The sequence below is a fragment of the Emericellopsis atlantica genome, assembly GCF_019669845.1.
Source record: "Emericellopsis atlantica unplaced genomic scaffold F5Z01scaffold_4, whole genome shotgun sequence".
NCBI classification, from domain to species: Eukaryota; Fungi; Ascomycota; class Sordariomycetes; order Hypocreales; family Bionectriaceae; genus Emericellopsis; species Emericellopsis atlantica.
The window spans coordinates 948683-973670 of NW_025764706.1; the positions used below are offsets into that span (position 1 = coordinate 948683).

At 55.7% G+C, this 24988-nt stretch overlaps 9 protein-coding genes across 9 annotated transcripts; 5 read left to right on the forward strand and 4 right to left on the reverse strand.

The window, feature by feature from the left end:
* Window positions 1–649: 649 nt before the first annotated feature.
* Window positions 650–2516, reverse strand: F5Z01DRAFT_695078 (uncharacterized protein; the record flags this gene model as incomplete). Its single annotated transcript, XM_046266253.1, has 3 exons — window positions 650–1467; window positions 1533–2204; window positions 2271–2516. 3 exons carry the CDS (start codon window positions 2514–2516, stop codon window positions 904–906), a joined length of 1482 nt encoding a protein of 493 aa, XP_046121618.1. The 3' UTR covers window positions 650–903.
* A 2056-nt stretch (window positions 2517–4572) lies between these two features.
* Window positions 4573–5933, forward strand: F5Z01DRAFT_410700 (anaphase-promoting complex, subunit 10-domain-containing protein). Its single transcript, XM_046259550.1, has 2 exons — window positions 4573–5238; window positions 5288–5933. The coding sequence occupies exons 1-2, from the start codon at window positions 4835–4837 to the stop codon at window positions 5835–5837; spliced, it is 954 nt and encodes a 317-aa protein (XP_046121619.1). The 5' UTR covers window positions 4573–4834; the 3' UTR covers window positions 5838–5933.
* A 1712-nt stretch (window positions 5934–7645) lies between these two features.
* Window positions 7646–9289, forward strand: F5Z01DRAFT_410734 (uncharacterized protein). Its single transcript, XM_046259551.1, has one exon. It carries the CDS (start codon window positions 7855–7857, stop codon window positions 8950–8952), a length of 1098 nt encoding a protein of 365 aa, XP_046121620.1. The 5' UTR covers window positions 7646–7854; the 3' UTR covers window positions 8953–9289.
* A 19-nt stretch (window positions 9290–9308) lies between these two features.
* Window positions 9309–11820, reverse strand: F5Z01DRAFT_646773 (nucleolar protein NOP58-like protein). Its single transcript, XM_046262930.1, has 3 exons — window positions 11466–11820; window positions 11317–11406; window positions 9309–11258 (listed from the first exon to the last, which is right to left on the reverse strand). The coding sequence occupies exons 1-3, from the start codon at window positions 11498–11500 to the stop codon at window positions 9572–9574; spliced, it is 1812 nt and encodes a 603-aa protein (XP_046121621.1). The 5' UTR covers window positions 11501–11820; the 3' UTR covers window positions 9309–9571.
* F5Z01DRAFT_646775 (vacuolar ATP synthase subunit D) lies at window positions 11821–13462 on the forward strand. The gene is made up of 4 exons (XM_046262931.1): window positions 11821–12061; window positions 12114–12202; window positions 12249–13138; window positions 13189–13462. Exons 1-4 carry the CDS (start codon window positions 12030–12032, stop codon window positions 13270–13272), a joined length of 1095 nt encoding a protein of 364 aa, XP_046121622.1. The 5' UTR covers window positions 11821–12029; the 3' UTR covers window positions 13273–13462.
* On the reverse strand, window positions 13463–14618 carry F5Z01DRAFT_734086 (uncharacterized protein). The gene is made up of 2 exons (XM_046266753.1): window positions 14507–14618; window positions 13463–14459 (listed from the first exon to the last, which is right to left on the reverse strand). The coding sequence occupies exons 1-2, from the start codon at window positions 14538–14540 to the stop codon at window positions 13489–13491; spliced, it is 1005 nt and encodes a 334-aa protein (XP_046121623.1). The 5' UTR covers window positions 14541–14618; the 3' UTR covers window positions 13463–13488.
* On the forward strand, window positions 14586–15963 carry F5Z01DRAFT_410770 (40S ribosomal protein S0). The gene is made up of 3 exons (XM_046259553.1): window positions 14586–15056; window positions 15116–15564; window positions 15612–15963. The coding sequence occupies exons 1-3, from the start codon at window positions 14887–14889 to the stop codon at window positions 15869–15871; spliced, it is 879 nt and encodes a 292-aa protein (XP_046121624.1). The 5' UTR covers window positions 14586–14886; the 3' UTR covers window positions 15872–15963.
* A 1269-nt stretch (window positions 15964–17232) lies between these two features.
* F5Z01DRAFT_410743 (P-loop containing nucleoside triphosphate hydrolase protein) lies at window positions 17233–18378 on the reverse strand. Its single transcript, XM_046259552.1, has one exon. It carries the CDS (start codon window positions 18007–18009, stop codon window positions 17395–17397), a length of 615 nt encoding a protein of 204 aa, XP_046121625.1. The 5' UTR covers window positions 18010–18378; the 3' UTR covers window positions 17233–17394.
* Window positions 18379–18608: 230 nt separating this feature from the next.
* F5Z01DRAFT_410964 (RasGEF domain-containing protein) lies at window positions 18609–24760 on the forward strand. The gene is made up of 3 exons (XM_046259554.1): window positions 18609–18706; window positions 18973–19443; window positions 19518–24760. Exons 2-3 carry the CDS (start codon window positions 19013–19015, stop codon window positions 24433–24435), a joined length of 5349 nt encoding a protein of 1782 aa, XP_046121626.1. The 5' UTR covers window positions 18609–18706; window positions 18973–19012; the 3' UTR covers window positions 24436–24760.
* Window positions 24761–24988: the final 228 nt, after the last annotated feature.

Consider the following 24988-nt stretch of genomic DNA (forward strand, 5'->3'; position numbering starts at 1 on the left):
GCTCATCGACAGCACACGCGACAGCCGCCTGAAGGCAAGCCAGCATCAAGATGATAGCTACTTGTACGTACCGCCAAGGAGAACCTGTCAGTGAAATACGTACGTCCAGTCGCGCCGGTAATTAGTACGTACGTAGCCTGACCGTCAATCAGGGACCAACCGGCTGGGGTCATTAGTCTACAGTAGCGTCGCGCTGTCGCCAGGGGCCGGTCGGGTGTGGGCATCATCAACCCACTCATGCGCGCATACGAACGACTGGAGTCCGGTGTTGGTAACGAATTTGTTGAATTAATCAGTGCAGCATCGTGTCCGACAATGTCCCAGGCAGGCAGAGGTAAGTCAATATCGTACACACCCAGCCGGACAAAGTCGTCACGCGGCGAGGACGCTCTAATTAATCTGCGCGTTGTCCCGCGATCATTTGGCCGTAGCGAGATGACCAAATTGCCGTGGGACTCTATGGTAATCGTCCCCATGCAAATCTCATTTGCCCACGCACCACCGGGCTCGGCATTGCCTATCATCATTCTGCCAAGATGCAGCCAGCAGCACGGCTCATGTTATCGTATGGCCGACCCCATCCATGCCCATACGCCTACCGTAGCAAGGGCTCTGCAGAAGACGTCTGCAGACTGCGACCCAGGGTGGGTAATTAACAATGATGTCAGATCCATCTCCATCATCTCCTTCAAATGTTGAAGGCCGTCTCTATTTTCCTCCGTGACGTGCCGTCTTTGCAATGTTTGGGGGCTCACTGTTTTTGGCCCATCCATGCAAAGGACTTGGAGCCCGCCTGTGGTCTCTGAGTCTGGTCACAAGCGAGCATATCTGTCTGCCCTCGACCAGGCTTTTCCGCAAAGCGATGCTTCAGACGCACCATTATTGACGTCGAACCACAGTCTCTCAGTTGGAGGTCCTCACGTTCGGCCATTGGATCTCTCCGCAGTCTTCGTGCTCCTTTGCCCAAGCCGCGATCCTAGCCTTGTGCCAGCCGCTGACCATCTTTTCGCCGTCCCCGTCGCCGGGTATGATGGGGTTGCCGTGCCTGATCTTGCGCCCCATGTAGCACACATTGCGATGGAACCGCCACTGCATACACTCCTCGAGTTCCAGGCACGCAGCGCGGCAGTTCGTGGCGCTGTCGTGTGCCTCTTGCTCGACCTCACTTAGGTTGTCGAACCGATACTTGTCATCCGTCGAGTCGATCCCATCGGCATCGCGGTCGGCGTAGCGTATATCGTCACTGAGATTGTCCCACTCCGCCCGCGTGTCGTCAAGATGGGGCTTGATGAACTGGTGGTACAGATCCTTGATGCGCACGGGTTGCGTGTAGTTGCGGCTGCACTCCCACTCGTAAAAGTCAGAGACCTCTTCGCTCCCAATGTGGTGCATCGTCACAAGGGGCTGGCACCACTGTGAGTCTTCGTATGACAGCGTGTTTGGCTTCTCTCCGTTGACGGTTGGCCACTGCCACATGTTAGCGACCGGGACTGGTGGACAGAGATCCCCACGCCGAGGCGGATGGAACTTACCACGTTTTGGACCGATACGTCCGTCTCCTCTTTCAGAGCCATGGAGAAAAGGGCATCGCCACAGCAGAGTCCAGTCGCATTCTGATCAAACCTATTGGCCACGTTCTCCTTCCCATCGAACATGGCGGCCATCATGCCCTGGGACACGAGATAGCCGCTACCGCCATGAGCAAAGGGGAATCCGCCAAGCATGGCCACACTGCCCATGTATATCTTCTGTTTGGCGTCGACCCTCGAGAGCCACTCGACGAGGGTGGACCAGACGACATAGGTATCCGCATCCACGTACAGGTACCAGTCGAACCCAGGGTTGCGCGCATAGGCCTTCTCGGCCATGTGAATGTTCTTGTACTTGTCCAACGCCCAGCCCTGCTTGGCTACATTGATGCCCTTGTTGCAGGTCTCTTGATCGATGGGGCACGCCACTTGATTGTGGTACAGCTCGAAGTCCTGGTGCTCTTTCACCTCGGGTATGACCGTCTCGAGTGTGTCGATAATCTCCTGGCCAGCGATGGACTGTGCCATGTCGCTGAATATAAGAAAGTTGGATTCGGAGACGCATCGAAGGTTGGTGAGCATTTGCGTCGGGATCTTGGAGTAGGCTTCCGAGGCTCCCGTCTTCATGACGAGTAGGATGTTCGACATGTCTGGAAAGCCATGACAGCTTGGATCCTCTTCGACGGGAACTCCTGGTGCCAGTTCCGGCTCGGTTGGCGCCGGTGTCTGCTCGGGGCTGACGACGGGCTTGTCTGCGGTTGCGGTTCCGACTGCTGGTGCGCTCGTCACGTCACCTTCCTTAGGCTCTCCTTCGCCATTGCTACCTTTGCCCCGTAGGTAGTCGAGTGTGTTCATCGCGCCGGCCCAGGTGCATCGACCACCGCCCTCAGGGCAAATATCCCCGAGTTGGAAGGCTGCGTAGAGTATTAAGCTCCCGAGAACCAGGGCGACTGATAGTAGAATGATCGCAGGCCGCCGCCCGCACATTTTGGGGGCGAAGCGCGACGGGTTTTGCGCCCATGAGGCCATGGCCGGATTCTGATTATTCATGATGGCATAGCAATGTGAGAGAAAGGGAGGAAACGCAATACAGGGAGAAGCAGAAGAGAGGACGGGCGTAGGAGGATGTTCGTTGGGGCCGGTCGGACTATTAGAACCTCAACGTGTCCAGCTAGCCTAGGAGGCACGGCAGGTGAATAGGCGGCGTCTGGACTCAAATAGCGTCTCCAGCAAATTGATAGCACGGCGCAGAAATAGATTTGGCTCGATAGGTACGTAAATCAAGAAAAAGCTGGAGAGGAACGACCTGGAACACGAGAAAACCGAGAGCCAGCGACCACGGGCCAAGCTCGGCACAGGGCGGACATATACCAGGTGTTCAGGGCGAGTTTCCGTAGCGCAGAGACATCTGGAATGATAACGACGGACGCCGTGTCCAGTCCATCCCTTCCTGTCTGTCTGTCAGCAAGTCTGCGGTTTGCAACGTCCCTCAGCGAGTTGCGAGACCCGGGCCCTCTGTAAAATGGCGGGAGGGATGCGCTTCACGGGGATGTGGGAGGAAATTAGGGTACCCGCTTGGTGAGATACACCAATAGGGAAGCTGCATTGGTCGCCTGCGGCTGACAGCTTGGAAGCTTACCTGCCTTCGGTGTCCCGGCACCCAGGCGCCAGCGGTGCCAATAATAGCCAGACTCCCACGTGATACGAGACGCGATGTGATTGGAGGGCACCTGCTCATACTGTTGTGATATTTGCAAAACACGATCATTAATTCAACGGTCTCAACCCCTATCCTGTCCCTTTTCGGTTGCAAACTCCGGCCGATCTTGATTTGCGGTTTCTGAATATTAGCGTGGGATCGTTGTTTTGAATCACTCTTCTCCGCCTGTTCCTTCTTCAAAGCTGCGGGTATCGGTGTGGCAGCAGGGTAGGCTGTATCATGCTGTCGTCTTTGGCGCTTGTACTGCATATACCATCAGTTATTGTTCAACCAACAACTGTTAGCTAGGGTATTTCGAACAGAATACAAGCAATCGTAGGGCGTTGTTCTAGTTTCATGATTGAAAACCCTTGCTCAGCGCCATACATACATGTACCGTTGATCGACGTTCACCGCGGGCGACACTGGATGCTGGTGTCAACGGATTGTCCGGGCACGAACTGCGAGCTAACACAAGTCACGGGGGGACTAGAACTCGCTTATATCTCTATGCCAAATACCATTACTATACTTCATCATCAACCATCACGTACGGAGTACCTCGACGTGCGACGCGCACAGGGGCTTCAGCAGTCAGGTGGATCACGTGATGCATCAAAACAACATCCCCCACCACCAGCGCATCGCGTATAAGAGATGAATCTCATCGCGACTGCGGGCAATCATACACTGCGATGGACAATGTGCACAGGAATTCTCGCAATGTAGCAGCCCCCAGAAGCAGCACGGGTGCAAGCCCCAGTGCTGACGCCCGGCGCACCCCCAGTTTGCAGCTCCCAGCACCCACAGGCGCTGCTGGCCAAGGTCAAGGCCGGAGAGTGACGCCTACAGCTGCCATGCTACACCAGCGAAGGCATGACACGCCAGAGCAGTGGTCTGGCAGACGCAATCGAAACCACCAGACCCAGCATGACCCTTCGCAACAAGTCAGCGGCAACCCGAACCCGGCGGCACCACGACCCAACCCCTTCCGACTACATCGAAGTAAGTCTTCACTTCGAGCCTTCAAATCTCTGAACGCCGTACATTCATCTTTGGAATATGCATGGGCAGATTCTTAAACCATGCGATGCCCAAGTCCCAAATGAAGACGGCTCACAAGGTCAAGGAGTACCTGCTACATCCCTTGTTCTTGCCGTGGTTCATCAAGTGTTTTTTTATCGCTCAAAAGTTCGTTCTGCCTTGATCAAGTGGTCAGAAGGGACACAAGTCCCAGTCTTGCTGCACAGTGACAGTTCTGCAAGGAGAGGATTTTCATCTCGTGTGCTGCCTTAGCTTGATAGGGTCATATGACTGGAGCCTGTTCAGAATGCACTGGTGCGCCTGCATTTGACATCAGTCACTGATCCGACTCTCGCTGAGGCCTGCCATGCGGCAAGAGCCCGAAACCGAGCAATGGACGTCCGTGCAGGAGCGATTTGGCGCAGAACTTGGTTCAGGACGAACAAACTTCATCTCCCAGCTCTCATACAAGTGTCGGGTGGCCGAAACTGCATTCTTTGTCAAGATATTACGCTGGCAAAGGAACGCATCTACTTAGCAAACGCTGCTAACGACACCAGATCTACCCAACAGTCGATTAAGCATGCCGGAGATATCGGATGACTCTGGAAGCGAACCTGATCAAAGTATCGTGGACATGAGGCGCGCCAACACGACTCAGCGACAGGAGGCCCCTGCACCGGCACCTACCGGCACGATGGTGGGTGACGACGCACATACCCAGGTCGAAGCAGAGGATACGAGCGTTGAGGACGAGTACGAGGAGGAGGAGGAGGATGAAGACGACGAGGACGAGGACATCCCAGGAGACGACGAGGAAGGGGACGCGAAGGGCGAAGATGACGCCGGCGGGCCAGAGCTGCATGCCGAGCCGCCAACTCTAGGTCTCAAGGAGATCTCCAACCTGGGTAGACTCACCGTTAGCAGTCACAAACAAGGAAACGGGGTCGAGTCCCTGCGAAACGACGATCTCAACATGTACTGGCAGTGAGTTAACGCATCCAAGGCGCCCGGCACGCCATATTAACACTCTCAGGTCGGATGGCCCTCAGCCGCACCGGCTGACGATCTACTTTGTCAAACGGGTCGACATTCGAGAAATCCGGTTCTACGTCAACTACAACGAGGATGAGTCGTACACGCCGACCAATATTGTCTTCAAGTCCGGCACAAGCGAGAACAACCTCATCGAATTCGCCCACCTCAATCTGGAAAGCCCCGTGGGCTGGCAACAGGTCCCTCTCGCTGGTGCAGGCGGCGGTGCTGATGGGAACACTCTCGTCTCGTATGTTCTACAGATGCAGATTTTGGAGAATCACCAGAACGGCAAGGACACGCACCTGCGGGCTCTCAAGATCTACGCCTTCGATCCCGAGTCGGCGCAGGTGCCGAGCAGAGAGCACAATCCGGTTGACGAGATGGTGGAAATGATGGTGGCCAACCCACGCCAGCCGGCCGCCGTGCAGCCCGCGGAGGAAAACGTGAGGCTAAGTCTTTTGGCGCAACAGCTGGCCGAAGCAAACACGGAGACGGGCGATGGGGGCTTTGAAGTACCTGATTACATGCGTATACCTGAGTTGCGATGAGAGTGAACGGCGTCGGGGAACTGCAACGGGGCCTCTGGAAGCAAGGGTTTGGCGTTTGGGAGGCAACCTTGCAATGTATGGCATCTATCAACAATGTAAGCATGTCGACTTTCCGACTTTTGATCGACGCGAGTATGTTACCGGGCCATTGAGCATATCCCAAGCTGAGTCGTGCGTCTACGAATACCTCTTTCAACTGTTGGCCCAGGGTCCGAGGCCAAACCGAGACGAGGTCCAGCTACAATATGGCAGTTGATGACTCGTACAGGCATTGTGCCTGTCTATGATGCATAGAGGTGAAGAGGGCCGCAGAGTGCACGAATGCGTTATGGTGTTGTGGGGAGCGGGTGGCAGGTCTACGTCCTCCGTACTCAAATCGGGAATGTCCGCAAGGCTGCGGTCAAGGCAGTGTTGACAGAAGTTCGGGCTACACAGCCTCATGAAACCACTGATGTGACATTACTGAGTAACAGACCACGGAACCCGTAGATAAGTAGTCTTGCTGTGTCCGTTACAGCTTAGCTTCTGTGTACTTACACCAGTAGGTATACGCGTAACACGAGGTGCCGCGACCCGACTGTGCACACACTGCTCGGAACTATAGTGCCGTTATCACGAAAGAGGTTTGAAGTTTGAACACGGCGAGCATAATGGAATTTGCAAGCAAGTAGGCAGCACTCTGGATAATAGTACACGTTTGTTAGGAAACAAAAGTGTGCTGAATGTACGGAGTACTTAGATGATACTGTACGCAGTGCGTTCTCGAGTCTTCAATAATTATTACTATAGAGCGATAACTCGTTTCCCTTTTTGGAAAGGACTCAACTGGAGCTTCAACTGTATACAACTGTCGCCGAGCAGTGGTGACACGTACGTACGCGAGACGGGCGATGAAGATGATTCCAACTCACCAGATCGCCCGGCCATCGCCTGGAACAGAAGGCACCGAGGAGGGTGAGTGCCGGAAGCGAGGCAGTGCAAGGTCACGCTTCACGATGGTCAAGCTTCCGGTACGCTGTCATGGAGATTGGGTGGGATACGATCCTCGCTATTTGGCTCGGCGACTGGCGTTGATTGGGCAATGTTGCATTGGCAGTGTCATCGATTTCGGGATTGGGGATGGGAGTGGCTCACTTCACAATGAGGTAAAGTAGATGGATGGCGCTAGGGATTGATCAGAATACCAACGTATGTCTACTGATGGTCGCGCGATCAGCAAGGCTTTCTCTCTGATAAGGGACGCAAATTGTGAACTGGTTCTTTCTGAGTCCAGAGAACATGGTATTGCAAGGCTTCCGTGCGAGCGACTGAGAAAAGGCTTCTAAAACACTGGCCAGTCGACCACCAGGGTAAGCTGTTACTTCATGGTCCGTAGAGGCTGGGGACAGCATCCCCGCGTGCCGCATACTCCAGTTGCAGTTAGCGACAAAAAGCCAAGACCAACAAGCCCCTGCTACCGCATTTGTAGTGCCTCACTGCCTCTCCTCCTCCCAACGCGCCTCCTGCCATCTGGAGGTGATCATTTGCGGTCTCGCGGCATGCTCGCACGTAGAAGTTCCAGAAGCGCTGCAGAATTGTAGCTAAGAACTTCGCCAATTTCGACGTCACCGAGGGCAAGGGGTCATGGGAACAAACCGCAATGTCCAGTCCAGTCCAGTCGCTACTACGCCCGGTTGTTATGTCCACTGGCAGCAAGTTACGGAATAGTGGTAGCCCGGCCAGCGGGTGCGAGTGGGCCCCCTGTAAGGCCAGGCCAGGCGCGCATGCCACCCGCGCCGCATGCGCCTCTGAGCTTAGCTTCACATCATTGATACGGCGAGTGCGACAGCCCAGCAAAGGGAGACGTAAGCACCTGCTATAAGTTCACCAATACCCCGTGCTTGACCCCAGTTTCACATCCGCCTTTATCCCACCGAACCACCCCCGAACATAGGTCAAGCACCGAATCTCTTGGCTCCTCCTCCTATCCGGATCAAGTCACTCGACAACCACTCGACGCCTCTCTCTCATCAATACAATGGCTTCCACAGTAGGCGGCACCACCGTGTACAACGGTCAACACGAGCAGGGTGAACCATCGCGTGCGCCCAACATGAACGGCCCGGGCTCGTCCTCCAAGGCAGCCGAGGATCTCGTCGGCTTCCAGGCCACCAACAAGATGGAAGTCCAGCCTCCCAAGAAAGAGGACCTGCAGCGCAGCTACGCTTCTACCGTCACGTCCGAGGCCAGCCCCAAGGGCTGGTACGGGAGCATGATCAACACCTTTGGCGCCGTCGTTGGCACCTTGGGCGCCATCCCCTGCTGCATCATCTGCCCCAACCCATACAAGAGTGTCAACCAGGGCAACGTCGGCCTCGTCACCAAGTTTGGTCGATTCTACAAGGCCGTCGATCCCGGCCTCGTCAAGATCAACCCTCTCTCCGAGCGTCTGATCCAGGTCGATGTCAAGATCCAGATCGCAGAGGTCCCCGAGCAGGTCTGCATGACCAAGGACAACGTCACCCTGCGATTGACCTCGGTCATCTACTACCACATTGTCGCCCCCCACAAGGCTGCCTTTGGCATCTCCAACGTCCGCCAGGCCCTTGTCGAGCGCACCCAGACCACCCTGCGCCACGTCATCGGCGCGCGCATCCTCCAAGACGTGATCGAGCGTCGTGAGGAGGTGGCCCAGTCCATTGGAGAGATCATTGAAGATGTTGCCGCCGGCTGGGGTGTCCAAGTGGAGAGCATGCTCATCAAGGACATCATCTTCAGCCAGGAGCTCCAGGAGTCTCTATCCATGGCTGCGCAGAGCAAGCGTATTGGAGAGTCCAAGGTCATCGCCGCCAAGGCAGAGGTCGAATCCGCCAAGTTGATGCGCCAGGCCGCCGATATCCTGAGCTCCGCTCCCGCCATGCAGATCCGCTACCTCGAGGCGATGCAGGCCATGGCCAAGTCGGCCAACAGCAAGGTCATCTTCCTGCCCGCTGCCAACCAGACAATGAACATGTCTTCCGCCGTCAACGCCGCCGCCGCTAACGAGACTGGCGAGGGCTTCGGCACCTTTGGCGACGGACAGCAGGATCCCGGCTTCCAGTCCGCCATGAACGCCCGCGTAGTTGAGAACATCTAAGTGTGAGGAAGTCCCTGGATGAGATTGGATGGTCGAGCGTGCGTCATGAACGCAACGAGGAGATGGGGCTCACACTAACGGCCGCTGGGGAATTTGTTCTACGATTGGATTACGACCGAAATATGATACCCAAATGATACCTTGAACCGGCAGGACAGTCGTGGCAGTACAGCCGAGGGAAGCCGACATGGAGTCACTTTCCTCGTCTTCGTGCTGCTGGCTTAAGGCGGGATTGCTTAATGTTAGCTATTCAATATGTTATTGTCACTTACTTATGTTGTTTTTTACTACGGCGCCGTAGCAAGTTTGCAACGAGAGACACTTTTAACATCACACCTGGAGTGCTGAAACCACGATTGTTTGAATATGTGTCATTGAGACATTGAACTGATGTTAATCAGATGAAGCAAGATTGCTTGTCCACGCCTTCCCAGACCCACCGTAAAAAGAGATAAAAAATGCCAAAGAAACACCCTATCCGGAACGCCTAGAGCCAACGGCGTCACCAAGAAACATCGAGACAGCGTTGTCTCCTCGAGGTATCCACGTAGCGTACAAGAAAAATATGAGAAACAGGAAAGATTCACACCCGCCTAGGCCTCTGTGTCCATGTCGCCTCCTAGGCATCGGTCGATTGGCGCTTCTTCTTCTTCTGCTTCTTCTCCTTCTTCTCCACTACCTCATCCTCGTCGTCGTCCGAGTCGTGCTTGCGCTTCTTCTTCTTCTCGACGGTGACAGTCTCCACGGCGGCCGCTTTGGACGGTGTCGAGCCCTCATCGGCCTTGCGCAGCTTCTTGAGCTCTTTCTTGCTGTACACGCGAGGGGTGCCGTCATCGTTCAGAGCCACGTCACCACGCTCGTACTTGCGCTTGAACTTCTTGACGGAGAGACCCGCAGCATCGGCCAGGCGCTCGTAGTCAGCCTCGGAAAGCTTGGCCGCCTTGGCAGGGGTTGTGGCAGCCGCATTGTCGTCGCTGTCGTCCGCACCGTTGGCATCGGCCATCTCGTCATCAGACTCCTCGACAACCTCAATCTTCTTCTTCTTGTCCTTCTTGCTCTTCTTGGGGGTCTCGCCGTTGGCTTCCTCTGTCACGCCATCGGCGTCGGTGTTGTACCTACGAGTCTCCTTGAGCGTGAACTGTCCGGGAGCGGCAATGTTGCCAGAGGGGTCAACATTGGTGCCGCGAGGAAGAGGTGCCTTGCCCTCGAGCTTGCGGAGGTGGTTCTCGAGCTTGATACGGCTGGTCATGCCCATAGCGGTACGCTCCTCCTCGTCCTTCTCATCGATTTCCTCATCGAGAGCATCGACACGGAGACCAAGAGCTGTCTTGGCAGCCAGCATACGTGCGATCTTGCCCTTATTACGCCCGGTGGCCTGGCCAATGAGCGACGAGTGGTAGATGATACCGTACTTGGGTGTATCGTGCTTGGTCTTGAGAGCGCGGAAAAGAGCCTTCTCGGCACCGAGAATCTGGATAGTAGAACCGGGGGACTTGGCCAAGTTGATCAGGGAACCGGCGTGGGCAATCAGGCGAGCGCCAACCAGAGTGCCGACAAGAGTGGTCAGGTTGGGCGCAATGGCGCGCATGCGGCTCTCCAGGTAAGAGGAGAGCTCCGAGCGGTACTGAGAGTAGTCGACGACCTGCTCGGCGAGAGACTTGATGTTGGCGAGATCGGCCTCAGTGATGTCAGTGCCCATGCTGATGTCGGCGGCAGCCTTGACGGCAGTCTCGAGCTCCTCGGGCAGGATCTCAGACAAATCTGTCTCGGCAATATTGGAGCGCATGCCTGCGGCGAGAACAATGCGGGCGTACGCAACGTTGTCGTTCAAGGTACGGGCAAGCTCGGGGAAGTGCCATCCGTACCACTCCTTGGTGCGCATGGCGTAGACATTGAGATCCTTGTCAATGTCGTCGAGCATCTTGACGGCCTGGATGATCATGGAGTCGACCTTGTCGGCGGAGAACTTGAGCTTGTGGCGCGACATGGAGTGCGACAGACCCAGGGCCATGCGGTCGACATTCTCGGTCTCGAGACCGGGGATGAGCGACGACAGGTGCTCACGCACACCACGGAACAGGTCAACGGTATCTGAGCCAGCGACAGCGGTAATGTTGGCATCGGCAAGGTTCGAGATGGAGGTGCCGAGCTTAATGTCGGCAACGGCGAGAGAGGCCTTCTTCTCGGACTTGAGATCCTCGAGGAGGGTCGACAGAAGCTCGGGAATCTTGCCTTCTTTCAACGAAGCAGCCTCCTCGAGGGCCATGGCAGCGCTGTCGAACTTGACGAACTTCTTCAGTTTCAACCTGTAGTCACAATCAGATGCTTGGTTCCTTCAAAATGCAACGGCGCCTGGAAACGTACATCTCGACCAACTTCTCGGGACGCCCGAGTTCCTCGGCAAGGTTGTCATTTTTGAGCAACTTCTTGTCGGCGGACTTGAACAGACCGTAGCTGGAAGCATTGAGTCAGTATGTGAAGGCTCAATTGGTGATGAGGTGGCATGAACTTACCCTGCCGGCGTCTCGGCCAGCACAAAGAGCGACATGGCGGCGGGAAGCAAGACGTGATTCGCGATTAATCCCTCTGCAGCTCCTGCCTCGTTCGTTGCGGATTAACGTCGTGTTCCTTCCTTCCCAAGCACAAGAGGCGAAGTGGTATGTGCGCGGAGGAAGTTCAGGCAGGAAGGTTCGTGGTGGGTTGGTTACGCTTGACAATTATTACTGGGAAATTTTTCACACTTTTTTTCGAAAGTTTGATCAGTCGGCGGCGAGCTCCAATCCGGGCCGGACTCCACTTTCTGCCAGTCTGGCTTGGTGGGACGCAGACCCGGCATTCGGCAGCTCATTCTTCCGCACAGCCCCCAGCCACTCACGTGGAGTCCCTTGGGCGCCAGCGTCCGACCGTCATCGTGGGCACGGAGGCGTTAGCCTGCATATTGCGCCTCAACTGTGGCAGGTGAACGACGTCCGTCCTCCAGTCGACAGCCGCCTGTTTTAACTGCAGCATCAGCCGCTCATCTCAAGGTTCCTGTACATCACCTTGTGTATTGAACTGCTGCCCTTTTGGAAGCGAAGATGGAAGGTCTTTTGTACAATGTCAACAATGGGTATGTTACGTTACGTGGTCTTCCTTGCATCGCCGGCACTAACATCAAATAGCTATGTCGAGGGCATCGTGCGCGGTTACCGCAACAGCCTCCTCACTGGTCCAGCCTACAACAACCTGACGCAGTGCGAGACCATTGATGGTACGTTCAACGATACCCTCTCGACGACACGGGCTGACCGCTCCAGATCTTAAGCTCCAACTTGGCCCTGCCTATGGCGACTTCCTGGCCTCCCTACCACCGAACCCTTCAACATCGAGCCTCGCATCCAAGACTACCGACAAGCTTATCTCCGAGTTCCGATACGTTCGTGCCAATGCTGTCGGCTCGCTTGCGACTTTCATGGACTACGTCACCTACGGGTACATGATTGACAACGTTGCGCTTCTCATCACTGGCACACTCCACGAAAGAGACACCCGCGAACTCCTCGAGCGATGCCATCCCCTCGGCTGGTTCGAGACCATGCCTGTTCTCTGCGTTGCGACCAACATTGAGGAGCTCTACAACAGCGTGCTGATCGAGACACCTTTGGCGCCGTACTTTAAGGGCAGTCTGAGCCACCAGGATCTCGACGAGCTCAACATTGAGATTGTGCGCAACACCCTCTACAAGAACTACCTGGAGGACTTTTACCATTTCGTCAACAGCCACCCTGAGATGGCGGGGACGCCGACGGCAGATGTCATGTCTGAGATGCTCGAGTTCGAGGCGGACCGCCGTGCCATTAACATCACACTCAACTCCTTTGGCACGGAGCTGGCCAAGGCAGACCGCAAGAAGCTCTATCCCAACTTTGGAAAGCTGTACCCGGAGGGCACACTGATGCTTTCGCGGGCTGATGACGCCGAGGGTGTTCGCCTGGCTGTCGACGGCGTCCACGACTACAAGAGCTTCTTTGACGCAGTGTCGATTGGTGGCGGTGCGTCCGGACCCGGAAACATGGGTGGCGGCTCGACCGACGGCAAGTCCCTTGAGGACTTGTTCTACCAGAAGGAGATGGAGATTTCGAAGAATGCGTTTACGAGGCAGTTCACACACTCCATCGTCTACGCGTGGGTGAAACTGAGAGAGCAGGTAAGTGGTACGCACACGTGTGTGCCGGGCTGGATGCTAATGACCATTAGGAAATCCGCAACATCACTTGGATCGCGGAGTGCATAGCGCAGAACCAGAAGGACAGGATCGGCAACTTTATCAGTGTCTTTTGATCTTGCAACATACCCCCCCACCCTTTACACATCGTTTGCATCACGCCTTTGTAGAAGTAGCGCATTGTTTCATTTCGTAATTGGAAAGGAGATACAAATTCTCGGCGCAAAAATGGACACAGCAAAGATCCTGACACGGATAGACATCAGTCCCGGCTCCAGATGGCTTCGTATTGTACATAAAAAGGACAGGTGTTCTACAAGGTTGTCGGGCCCTCAAATTCTCCCATATGTCGTGATCTGGCCCTTCCATGACGATGGGGTCAAGCCAAGCTTGTCAAGCATGTGTGTCCACCGCTCACTGCCCCTCTCCTTGCGCTCCATGTACTTGAGCAGCTTCTGTCGCTTGTGGACCAGCATCTCCAGCGCCCGCTTGTTCTGGATATCCTTGTAGCCCCTGTTGGACTTCAGAACGGTGTCGAGACGCCTAATCCTCGCAGTGAGGAGTCCAATTTGCACCTCCGAGCTGCCGGTGTCTGGGCCGGCCCTCACCAGGGGTGGCTGGATGCTCAGTGGCCGCATAGCGTCCCAGATCGACGACAAGACACGGGCCTTCCTGTTCGCTTCCTGTGGCGGCTCGGCGTTCTTCGGAAGCTTCTTCAAAGTTTTGTCGGTCTTGTGTCGGCCAAACTCCTCGACTATGCGGTGGACGTTGTGGTAGTAACGATGCTTCTGGTTCGCATTTTCCATGGCCGTGATACGCTTCAACGCCTCGGAAGCCCGGTTGTGTTTCCTTTCGTGCTCAGCAAAGAGCTCCTCCGCATTCTCAGAGTGGAACACGGTGCCCTTCATGGCCGTCCCTTCCGCGACGCTGTGGTGAATGGGCTTGTTCAGCACGTACGCATGCTGCATGACATCCTTGAGCTCGGAATCGGCGAGTCGAAAGTTGCGGCGCTCCGCCATCGACCGGCCCTTGCCAGCGCCGGCCGCAGCTGATTCGGCATTCTCAAGTGAATCGAGGAAGGCTGTCGTCCTGCCCCTGACCGGATCGTTGTCACCTTCAACCCGACGCTCCTGCCTGAGCTCCTCTTGGCGCTTCAAGTTGGCATTCTTGCGTTGCTGCGCCTGAGCCCAGGCATACGGGTGCTGCTTGGCCTTGCGCTTCTTCTCGCGCTGCGACAGGTTTGCCGTCTGCGTGATGGGTAGGAAGTTGGGGACTGTCGGTTTCGCGACCGGGCGGAGGCATACTACTCTGGTTAGACAGGTTTTCGAAAAGTCGTACTGGCATACGTACGGTTTGCGCTCAGCGCTGGTATTCTGGGCGCCATGGCGGGCACCTCAATTGCTGGAAATGATACAATGTCGAAGCAGTCGATCCATAAAATTTCCCAGCTCTGCACTGCATTCACAAGTCCCTTCCGACGAAGTCTTGACGCGTTGTCCAAAGAGGACTAGCGCAGTCGTCACGTGCAGATTCCAGAAAGTCGCAGGTCAGAGTACGCTAGACCAGGTACGATCTAGCGCCATGAGGGCTCCCACTGGTGTCCCACGCACACCTTGCGCAAAAATCCAGACGGCACATCGCGAACTTTCTGAGTTCCCCTCCACGATCACCAGCAACCTCACTCCCTCCTCCCCACGACAACCGGTTCATCCACCACAACAACCGTCAAGATGGCTCCCAACAACCTGCCCCCCGTCTTCGATGCCACCAGCAATGACATTGAGATGCTCCTCGCTTCCCAGGCTCACCTGGGCAGCAAGAACCTCCAGGTTCACATGGAGCCCTACCTCTGGAAGACTCGCCAGGACGGTGTCAACGTGATCAACATTGGCAAGACCTGGTATGTTTGGAATCATGCGCAAGCTACTGGGCGACGCAATTGCTGACTCTGAGATCCAGGGAGAAGATTGTCCTCGCCGCCCGCATCATCGTCTCCATCGAGAACCCTGCCGACGTTTGCGTTATCTCTGCCCGCCCCTACGGTCAGCGTGCTGTCCTCAAGTTCGCCGCCCACACCGGCTCTTCCCCCATCGCCGGTCGCTTCACCCCCGGTTCCTTCACCAACTACATCACCCGTTCGTTCAAGGAGCCCCGTCTGATCGTCGTCACCGACCCTCGCACCGACGCCCAGGCCATCAAGGAGGCCTCGTACGTCAACATCCCCGTCATCGCCCTCTGCGACACCGACTCGCCCACCGAGTACGTTGACGTTGCCATCCCCACCAACAACAAGGGTCGCAACGCTATCGGTACCATCTGGTGGCTCCTGGCCCGCGAGGTCCTGCGCCTCCGCGGTACCATCTACAACCGCGAGACCGCCTGGGACGTCATGCCCGATCTGTACTTCTGTATGTGTCTCCCGGACGAACGCCATGTATCTTTACTGACTGTGCAGACCGCGACCCTGAGGCCGAGGCTGAGGAGAAGGTCGAGGAGGAGAAGCTCCCCGGTGTTGAGGAGGAGGGTGCCGCCGCCATCGAGTCCGGCTTCCAGCAGGCCGGTGCCGACTGGGAGGCTCCCGCCCCTGGCTTCGCTGGTGCCCCCGCCACTGGCAACTGGGACGGTGCTGCCGGCGCTGGTGTTGAGGACTGGGCCGCTGCCGGCCAGCCCGCCACCGAGTGGTCCAACGAGGCCGCCAAGGAAACCCAGTGGTAGGGTGTCCAAGGTCCCGAGACCGCCCCATCCGCTGACAAGGAAAACGTCGCTCCTCCACGTACAGAGGAGCCCGCGTACGACAATTGGTAGTCATGACACCCTCTTGGTCAGGTGCTTTGACCGCTACGACGAGACGCAAGAAACGAAGCTTGCTGCTACATGGAGTTGGGCTCGGATCAGGTTCTACATCAAAAGCAAAAAATATCTCTTCTTTGTACTCCCCAGGGAAACATGTGTGCCGGGCTGTATTTGCACGGTTGGTGGCACTAATGAGGGAAAGATACTCACCCCTTTTCCGACTTGTCTGTTGGAAGAGGATGGTGAGGGAAAGCCCTGTGCGGCCAATGGGATGGACTTGACCGTTATCTCACCAATGTTTCCTGGTACAATACTTGACCAACTTGATGCGTCTGGTTCCATCTGACTGTGCATGTCGTCCGCGAGCGCTCGCTGCGTGTAATGTAGCCTATAAAACACTGAACAGTCCATGTCCCCTTTGACCACTTGTTTCAAGGGAACAGAAGAATTGTAGGCAACCACCAACAACGTACGCTCAACGCTCAACACTCAACGGCGATTCGTGGATGTCTCACAATGAGTGATCTCATATCGCTGCTCTTATCCCAATCGTAAAACCCGCGAGTAAGACTGTAGCACCGGCGAATATATGCTGCATGTTTTGAGTCATGCAGGCGGTTTATTGCTTTCTTATGCAAACGTTTCGACGACCTGCTTTACGTACACCATTCAACACGGGCGTGTCAGTGGCTGGCTTGAACCCGTTGAGTGACGAGTCTGTGCGCATGAGTCGCGACGAATGCAGTCACACCTTCAGGAGAGACTTATCGCAAGAGGCCCAGAGGACAGATGTCTACGATTTCTGATAAGTAAAAAAATATTACGGTATGATGGCCGAGTCCGTCTCTCAGGTATACCGTATACGTCAGGTACTTTATGATTTAGCTCATCCAGCCCACGTGCTGACGCCGCAATGCTAGTGACCGAAAGGATCGCGCCGTGCCTGGCCACCGCATCGCCGCATCGGACACCGTACTTTTACAAGGACTGTGTGCTGCATAAATACCATCCCGACGACAAGGATGGTCACGATGGCCGCATTGCGCCCAATGAGCTGCCAGACGCACAGTTCGAGGCGCGTAAAGAGGGGAGATGTGTTCCGCGGCTGCAGTCTGCAGCATGCATCACGCCAGGATTCCTTCTTCTCACTCTTCTTCTTCCGTCTCTTCTCTGAACCCGCTCTCTTTTGCGTTGTGATGACGCGGGATTCCGGAGCTGATGAGTAGCGCTCTTGTCCCTAGTCATTGCGGATAGTCCAGCATTGATAACAGGGCGCGGGCTGGTCATTAGCAGACTGGAAGTTCAGTGGGAATGACTTGACTTGAGTTGATGGGCAGGGATGAACCGACCACTCGGAAGTGGGCCAGGTGCACAGTGCGCACCGACATGTCGTTACTTGTGATCCCTCGCCCCAGATGGCCCAGCTCTCACAGACTCCAGTCTGGTCAGAGTGAGGAGTCGACAATTCCTCCACAGCCACCGAAACCAACAATCTGCTTCAGGATGCAGTCTTGGAGCGTGTCCATGTCCCCCGTAGAGTCCACGATTATAACATTGTCTTTTGGGCGGCATGGACTCTCAATCCATTTCTTGAAGCGCGCCCGAGGGTTCTCCTCTCCGCCACGTGCTGCCACTGCTGCAGCGGGAGGCTGGTCGACACTGCTTCGCTGACTTGCCATACGGTCTCGCGTGCGCAGCCTCCTGTCCAACTCATCGATATCTTCAACCTTGCATTCGACATACCAATAAGCGTAGCCATGTTGCTTAGCATAGACAGATCCCTTGTCGAGAACCTCCTGGAAGTTGCAGGTACTGTCGATGATGACGCTCAAGCCCTGCCTCATGATGTCCTGGGCGAGTGCCCACTGTAGGTCGTAGGCGAGTTTCGCAGCCTGATCAAAGCCTACAGCGGATTCGAGCATAGTAGACCTGAGAATATCATGGTCGATGACCACGCCATCGATGCTGTTTCTGAGCAGCCTCGCTGTAGTGCTCTTCCCAGAACCTGGCGCACCGGACATCTGGATAAAGAGCTTGGGTAACATCTGCTGGGTGGACATCTTGTTGATGTCGCCTTGGGTGTCCGTCCAACTTTGGCGTTTGCACCAGGCTCAAATTATTTTTAACCGGAAAAAGGGTTGAGGATGGAAAGGAGGTTCTCCGAAAGTAATCAAACCTGCCGGGAAACCAAGTTACACCTCATTGATTGCAAGTGATCACAAGGAACCGAGTGCTTGGGACCGGCCACAGGCCCACAGGGGAATGACAGGATTGTGTCACCGACGCTGTGCCAGGGCCTAGACGCGTTGACGCAGGAACGCGCAAAGGATCGACCAGGCAGACACTGAAACCGAGGCGAAGAGTTAACACAATGATGTAGTATACGTATTATCTGGGAATCCAGCTGGCCGGCAGTCCAATTGTTTGACACTTCGCCTCGATGTCTTCCTTGGACCGGCGCAGTGAGCCAAATCGAGGCGGGACCATTACTTGTACAGTGCGTAGAGATGACGCGAACCGTGGTCAGGCCTGGACTGGCCTCCCCACCCACCGCAACAACCGACCAAGCAAACACCCACCCATGGGCTGGCCGCCGCCAAAACCCATGCGTGCCCGCCATGGCTCAGATTGTCCTTTTGCTGTTTGGTTTTGGCTCCCTCGGCCTTACGATTCTCTGAATGACTGGACTGCCAGAGCACTCCATGGACATGCTTTGATCCTCGACTGCCAACTAACCCCCCCGAATGGCTTGACGACGTACGTGATTTTCATCCTCCCGAGCCCTGATCAGACCGCCAACTAGTTGTTGGACCCATTCCGCCATCCACTCAAGTCTCAGCCCACCCAGACTCCCAAGTTGGCCATCGCAGACGTCACTCGGCCTTGGGATGACTCGCGGGTCTTGGTGGACGGTGATATGGGTTGAGTGAGACACTTGTTTGTCTTGGAAACTCTTCTTGGACCCTTTCTGGCCGCTGTTTTTGGGAGGACCGTCGCGTGTATTAACTCAATGTCACGTGTAGGCGCGAACCGAGCGAGCACCACGAGCTCACCTTAGCTGCGATGGTCGTGACGCCGTCGCGAGTGAAGGATATGGACGTGGACGAGCAGTTACGCCCAAATTTGCCCCCGGGCTCGAGTTGGGTCTCGGTGCCCACGACGCGAACGAGTCCACGAAGAAATCCTATATCACCAAAGCGATCGACCAAGGAGCTCAGGGCGCAGAGGTTATCACCCAAATCCCCTGCAGATGGTGCTGCTGGAAGGGACCAGGCGCAAGTCAAGACCTCGAAATCATTGCGAGGCGCAGCATCTGCTAGACCTCTGCTCCCCCTTTCAGAGCGCAGATCACAGGAAGACAAGACGCTACACAAGGCCAAGCGGGACGCTGAAGTCGACAACTGGGAGATCGCCCCCGATGGAAGCTCTGCGGGTCGAAGCGGACGCCATTTCGCGGTCGCCAACGTAGGGAACAATGGGAGGATATTTCTCAAGTATGCAAACTGTCTCGGGGGTCCACGTGGAAACCCTGTGAGTTCGCAGCGTCACGTCTGCTAACACATTCCAGGCCCACGGTCAGACCGGCACACGAAAGATACCCTCAGCCCAAGTTCACATTCCCAGTCACCCCACCGGGGACCGCGGGGCTTGATACTTTCAGCCACGATCGCAGTGTCTTGGAAGTCGACAGTGACCTTCATCAAAGCCAATGGACGCCGACACCTCGACAGTCCCCCGCGATTGACGGGCCATTGGATGTGCCTTTGTCCAAGCCGGATACACGCCCAATTCGACATCGGAGAGCGCTGTCCGACAGCACCATTCACGAAGTCACGCCTAATGAATCTGATGCCGGGGCCTTCAGGATAGTCATATCCAAGCCTGGTGACCCGTCGAGGCCAAAGACCACCGAAGACCCTAACGGCAAGGTGCTGCCTCATCTCGAGATCGCCATACCCTCTTGGCAAATTGGCACACCAAGATTCACAGCAACCGGCACGCCTCTGCTCCGGGGCTCTTCATATGCCCCGTCCTTTGCGCAAAGCGGCCCACAGAGTGAGGAACCTCAGAGCGCGCGGGCATCAGTTTTCGACCGCTCATATAGTGATATCAACTTCCCTCTACCGCCCCTCGGCCCCAGGAGACCGAGCACTCTGCAAATACCACAAGCTCAATTCTCACGCCAAACGCCACGCCGCTCACCAGGCGTCGTGCCGTCCAAGGCTTCTACCAACCCACTTCGTGCCACTTTCATGTCCGCTCGAACGATAATCGATGCGCCGATGTACGATGAGCTGACCTTCAAACCGGCATGCGACGATCGGACAATTGTTCGCTACTCACCGACCTCTGGCGCCGTCACGGCTGCTACGCCACCCCGACTGGTGGCCGAGATAACATCGCCAAGCTTCCTCGATTACGAGCTGATTTCCGACTTTTTCTTGACATATCGCGCCTTCCTTGAACCGGACGCCCTTGTCCGCATGCTTGTCGCTCGTCTGCGCTGGGCTGCTGCGCGGAACGATGGAACCGGCATGATCGTCCACGTGAGGGCGTTTGTTGCCTTGCGACACTGGATATTGAACTATTTCATGGACGATTTCGTTGTCGATTACGATCTTCGACGTGAGTTCTGCGAGCTGCTCAACGAACTGGTACATGATCTGTTACAGCAAGCCCCTACATACCAGGTGCAGCTCAAGACGCTGGACGAGCTCAAGAAATGTTGGCGGAGAGTCTGCTCGCACTACTGGGATGGACCCGAGTTCAATGATGGAGCTGCGATAGAGGCCCCCATACTACCTGGTGGTGTGGCCGGTCACCGGGACTCCTCACTTGATCCCACCTTCTGGGAGCAGCGTCACACAGCGCCGCCCCAGTCTACGAGGCTCATGCCCGTTTCTGAGAACGCAGCGTCGAATTTCCTGCCTGAGCTGTCTAGGCCTGGACACATTGGGGACTCGATTGTCATTGCGAGACGCCCGACGACACCTGAGAACGCGCAGAGTACCATGCACGATCGCGACTTTGGACCCTGGTCGCCTCAGAGCCTGGCTAGTCTCGACATAATTTCCTGCTCCTTTCCGAACAAGTTCACCCGTGGTCTCCAACCGCATGTGAATCATGGTCTGGGGGCCCATCCTGTGTCGACGAGCTCCGCGTATAACCATAGCGGTCCTGTGGCTACTACACCTCGAGCCCTGGTAGGGAAGAGGGTCCGGCCGAATCAGCAGCATCATCAGCGCAGCAACAGCCTTCCAGAATCATCTGCAGACAACGAGCCTCCGAATTTCTCATACAAAGACCATGACTTCACCATGGCTACTCCACACGCCGGCAGTCTTGTGCGTGGCGACATGATGCCTCCTGGCAAGGCGTTCGTCGAGGTAGCTCGCTGGGACTCTGGGCGGCACACCACTATCTTTGAGCATGAAGACTTTGATGAACGCTTGCTTATGCCTGACGTCCAAGCTGACGCCATGTCCAGTCGAGGAATGAAGAGGCTGCTTGGAAGTGTGCGCAGGGCTCTCAGTACTCGCGCCCCGGGCACTGGCGTCTCGCCAGATCATCTCCCGATCAGGGCCGCGACCGCCAGCGCTACTAATCGCCTCCCTGGCACAGCCATTGTCCCCCAGAAGCCAATCAGCCGAGATGGCGCCAGGCCGCCGGTGCGGATCGACCTCCTCGGGGCTGAAGTAGCCCAAGACTTCAAGAGAGCGGTCAGGGAGGACGCTGCTGCAGAAGCCGAGAATCATGATCATCGAATGGAACCGACTTTGGAAGAGGAGGAGGAAGAAGAGGAGGACAAGCCCATTTATCTAGGGTACTCTCCAGGTGACCTGGAAACTGGGCCACCCCACAACCCGCAGCAGCAACCAACACATCAGCTACCAAGGGAGTCTGTTCTGTCCGGTGGCAGTCAGTCGATCCTTATTGTGGATGACACCGTTTCTGCTGCTGGTCGCTCGGACAATTACACAACGATCCCGCCGTCTGACAGATCTATCGAAGTCTTTGGTGACACTCTAATACCAAAGATGTCCAACATCACGCCTCCGATCACACCTCCTGCTCGCCAGGGCGATCTGGCGCGGCGTTCCTCACATGTCGTCAACCACAACGTGCGGACTGCCATGGCGCCAGATGTGCCGGTACCTGCTGTGCCCGACCCAGAATCAATGAAAGACCCTTCTTCTCCTGGGTCGGACGAAGGATATCATCAGCCACCGAGCACGGTCAGGGCACGCAGCCAGCGACTTCCACCTCTCAGCGGGGGGATGAGCAAGATATACCGTCGGAATCAGTTGAGTAAAACCCACCAGTCACTCAACTCTATCCTGCATCACCGCAACGGATCCCTCAGCAGCGACATCATACCCCCTTCGCACATTCAGAGCTTTGACGCCACGAGCTTTACGCGATACTCAGTTGACGAAGAGGAGCCAGACATTCCCGTGCCGAAGCCTTTGCGCATGCTTCGTAGACGACCAGGAGGCGACCTGCGAGCTGCAACCAATGTGGATGACTTGGACAAACGTATGCTCAGGCGGTCAAGGTCGCTTGGTTCCATCACGGCCCTGTCTGAGTCGTTCAGTGGTTCTATTGGCAACCAAAACCGACCTAGGTCAGCCGAACGAATGGGGTCCATCAAGAGCAGCGAGTATCCAATCCGATCGCAGGTCTTCTCTGTTGGGCAGCTAGCGGACAAACCTAAGAAACGACAGGTCTCGCTGTGTAGCACGCGCTCCTCGAAGCCGCCAATGCGACCTTCGTTTGAGGCGGAAGCCAAGAAACTCGCTGAAATACCAGACGATGAAGACGATGGCGGTGTTGAGTCTGCCCTGGCAAAACTAGAGGGCAAGTTCGAAAAGCGGCTTACCCCCCCGAAGCTGTCCATGGATCTCTCAGGTGGCGACGACGATGCGCTGTCTGAGACCAGCAGTGTTGACTTTAGCGAAACATGGACCGACATCCACCGTCAAGCATCTACGGCCGAGGAAGAACAGTCGGGTACGCCACCACCAGCCCTCCGACCCAGGATCCGACGCTTGGACTTGCCTGCTGCGGCTGCAGAGGTGAACCGTCAGTCATTTTTGTCAGATGCAACAAGAGAATCATACCTGTCTGTCCCACTTCTAGATCGAGGTCTGACGGACGACGACGGGCAGAGCGAGCGCACAACTCGCAACTGGACTGATCGCTCTGTGTTGCAAGACGAAGACGACGCCTCCCCGTTGGCCATAGTCGCTTCACCCGATGGTTCTCACTTATCCTTTGAATTTATTCAGCAGACAGAGGCCGCAATCGAGAGTAAGGCAGCTCTTTCAGCTCCTGCCCGCAACAGCACGGGGGATGAGACGTTCCTCGACAGCGATCTCTCTTCGGAAATCTCAGAGGAAGATACCCCAAAGAAACAGCCGGGTCTTCACTATGCGGCTTCACCGACGAGAGGGTTCCCAGCGCACCCGCTGGGAGATAGCGACATATCTTCCCCGAGCAATACTGGCGACGGCCGCACGGAAGAATCACCACATGACAATGGCAGCCGCGCCTCAGCACAGCGAGATCTGACTCTGAAGCCATTGCCCCCAACTCCAGATGCTACCCCGGGCATTGCGTTGGGACCAAGGTCACCATTTGATCAGATAGGCACGGACCACCCTCCATTCGACGCATCAGGACAGGAGGCGGATGCTTGCCGCAAGTACTCTGTTCACTTGCCATTTATCTTGGCCTTTGATTCAGAAACTTTGGCACAACAATTTACCTTGATCGAAAAGGATGCGCTCAACGAAATTGACTGGAAGGAACTCGTGGACATGGACTGGAAGAACGCTGCAAATGACAACCCAAGCTCTTGGGTTGAGTTCCTCCGTAACACAGATGCACAGGGCGTTCAGGTTGTCATTGCCCGGTTCAACCTCATGGTCAAATGGGCGGTCTCTGAGATTGTCCTGACTCAACACATTGAGGAGCGAGCCCGCTTTCTTATCAAATACATCCATATCGCTGCGCATTGCCGTCGGTACCGCAACTTTGCGACTCTTGCCCAGTTGACGATTGCGCTATCCAGCAACGAAGTCTCTCGCCTGGCTCGGACGTGGGAGCTCGTGCCCCCTTTGGATCTCCAGACTCTAAAGGACTTGGAAGCTCTGGTCACGCCTACACGCAACTTCTTTGACCTCCGCGCCGAGATGGAGTCGGGTCCCAACATTGGGTGCATTCCGTTCGTGGTGATCTACACGCGAGATCTGATCTACAACGCCCAGAGGCCATCGGAGATTGCAAGTTCGCCTACCACGCCCCCTCTCGTGAACTTTGAGCGATGCCGTATCAGCGCCGGAGTCGTCAAAACTCTGCTGCGACTGCTCGAGGCAAGCACCTACTACGACTTCCATCCAATCGAGGGTGTCACCGAGAGATGTCTCTGGATCGGCGCCTTGACAGAAGAAGAAATCAGGCGACACTCCGGCAACCTGGAATAATTTTCTCAGTATATACCGATTCGCAGGCTACACTGGCGTACCAGAAAAGCCGATACCCATCGTTCGACACATTTCATAATTGTACTTTTGACAGCAGCACGGCATACATGCATACATAACACATCATACATACACATGGGCCAGATCCTACCATTACGACAGTTCCGATTAACGACCAAGCGAGGCGCGCGATACATCGACTTTGGGCGTCGGTCTGTTGCCGACGACAGAGCACACTCGTTCTTAATATTCATATTCATATTGTCTACTTGAGGATAGGGACAGGGCACGCATCTACATTGGAAAGGACACATATTCCCAGCGGCGGCTATACCAGCAACAACATGTTTCCTTAGTCTGAGCTTCTTTTATATGTTTTAGAGATACCTAGGGCTTATGCTGGCGCGGTGCAATGGGCTTGAATACACTTTCTCGAGCTGCAAGATTAACAGTCTCTTCACAGACAATACCGCTGCTTTGACCTGATGCTGCTCGTGTGCATTGGCGGTCTTCTGGATCACATTCTTCCAAGTAGACTAGGAGATAGTTCAGC

Excerpts from the sequence above, each read along its gene's own strand:
- F5Z01DRAFT_410743 (XM_046259552.1), bottom strand. The coding sequence starts at position 18,009 with ATGTCCACCCAGCAGATGTTACCCAAGCTCTTTATCCAGATGTCCGGT.
- F5Z01DRAFT_410964 (XM_046259554.1), top strand. The coding sequence starts at position 19,013 with ATGGTCGTGACGCCGTCGCGAGTGAAGGATATGGACGTGGACGAGCAG. Across the intron at positions 19,444-19,517 it reads AATGGGAGGATATTTCTCAA|GCCCACGGTCAGACCGGCAC; the intron begins GTATGCAAACTG and ends AACACATTCCAG.
- F5Z01DRAFT_410734 (XM_046259551.1), top strand. The coding sequence starts at position 7,855 with ATGGCTTCCACAGTAGGCGGCACCACCGTGTACAACGGTCAACACGAG.
- F5Z01DRAFT_410700 (XM_046259550.1), top strand. The coding sequence starts at position 4,835 with ATGCCGGAGATATCGGATGACTCTGGAAGCGAACCTGATCAAAGTATC. Across the intron at positions 5,239-5,287 it reads GATCTCAACATGTACTGGCA|GTCGGATGGCCCTCAGCCGC; the intron begins GTGAGTTAACGC and ends TAACACTCTCAG.
- F5Z01DRAFT_646775 (XM_046262931.1), top strand. The coding sequence starts at position 12,030 with ATGGAAGGTCTTTTGTACAATGTCAACAATGG. Across the intron at positions 12,203-12,248 it reads GCAGTGCGAGACCATTGATG|ATCTTAAGCTCCAACTTGGC; the intron begins GTACGTTCAACG and ends TGACCGCTCCAG. Across the intron at positions 13,139-13,188 it reads GGGTGAAACTGAGAGAGCAG|GAAATCCGCAACATCACTTG; the intron begins GTAAGTGGTACG and ends AATGACCATTAG.
- F5Z01DRAFT_734086 (XM_046266753.1), bottom strand. The coding sequence starts at position 14,540 with ATGGCGCCCAGAATACCAGCGCTGAGCGCAAACC. Across the intron at positions 14,460-14,506 it reads ACCAGCGCTGAGCGCAAACC|TATGCCTCCGCCCGGTCGCG; the intron begins GTACGTATGCCA and ends TAACCAGAGTAG.
- F5Z01DRAFT_410770 (XM_046259553.1), top strand. The coding sequence starts at position 14,887 with ATGGCTCCCAACAACCTGCCCCCCGTCTTCGATGCCACCAGCAATGAC. Across the intron at positions 15,057-15,115 it reads ATCAACATTGGCAAGACCTG|GGAGAAGATTGTCCTCGCCG; the intron begins GTATGTTTGGAA and ends TCTGAGATCCAG. Across the intron at positions 15,565-15,611 it reads CATGCCCGATCTGTACTTCT|ACCGCGACCCTGAGGCCGAG; the intron begins GTATGTGTCTCC and ends CTGACTGTGCAG.
- F5Z01DRAFT_646773 (XM_046262930.1), bottom strand. The coding sequence starts at position 11,500 with ATGTCGCTCTTTGTGCTGGCCGAGACGCCGGCAGG. Across the intron at positions 11,407-11,465 it reads CTGGCCGAGACGCCGGCAGG|CTACGGTCTGTTCAAGTCCG; the intron begins GTAAGTTCATGC and ends CAATGCTTCCAG. Across the intron at positions 11,259-11,316 it reads CCCGAGAAGTTGGTCGAGAT|GTTGAAACTGAAGAAGTTCG; the intron begins GTACGTTTCCAG and ends TTGTGACTACAG.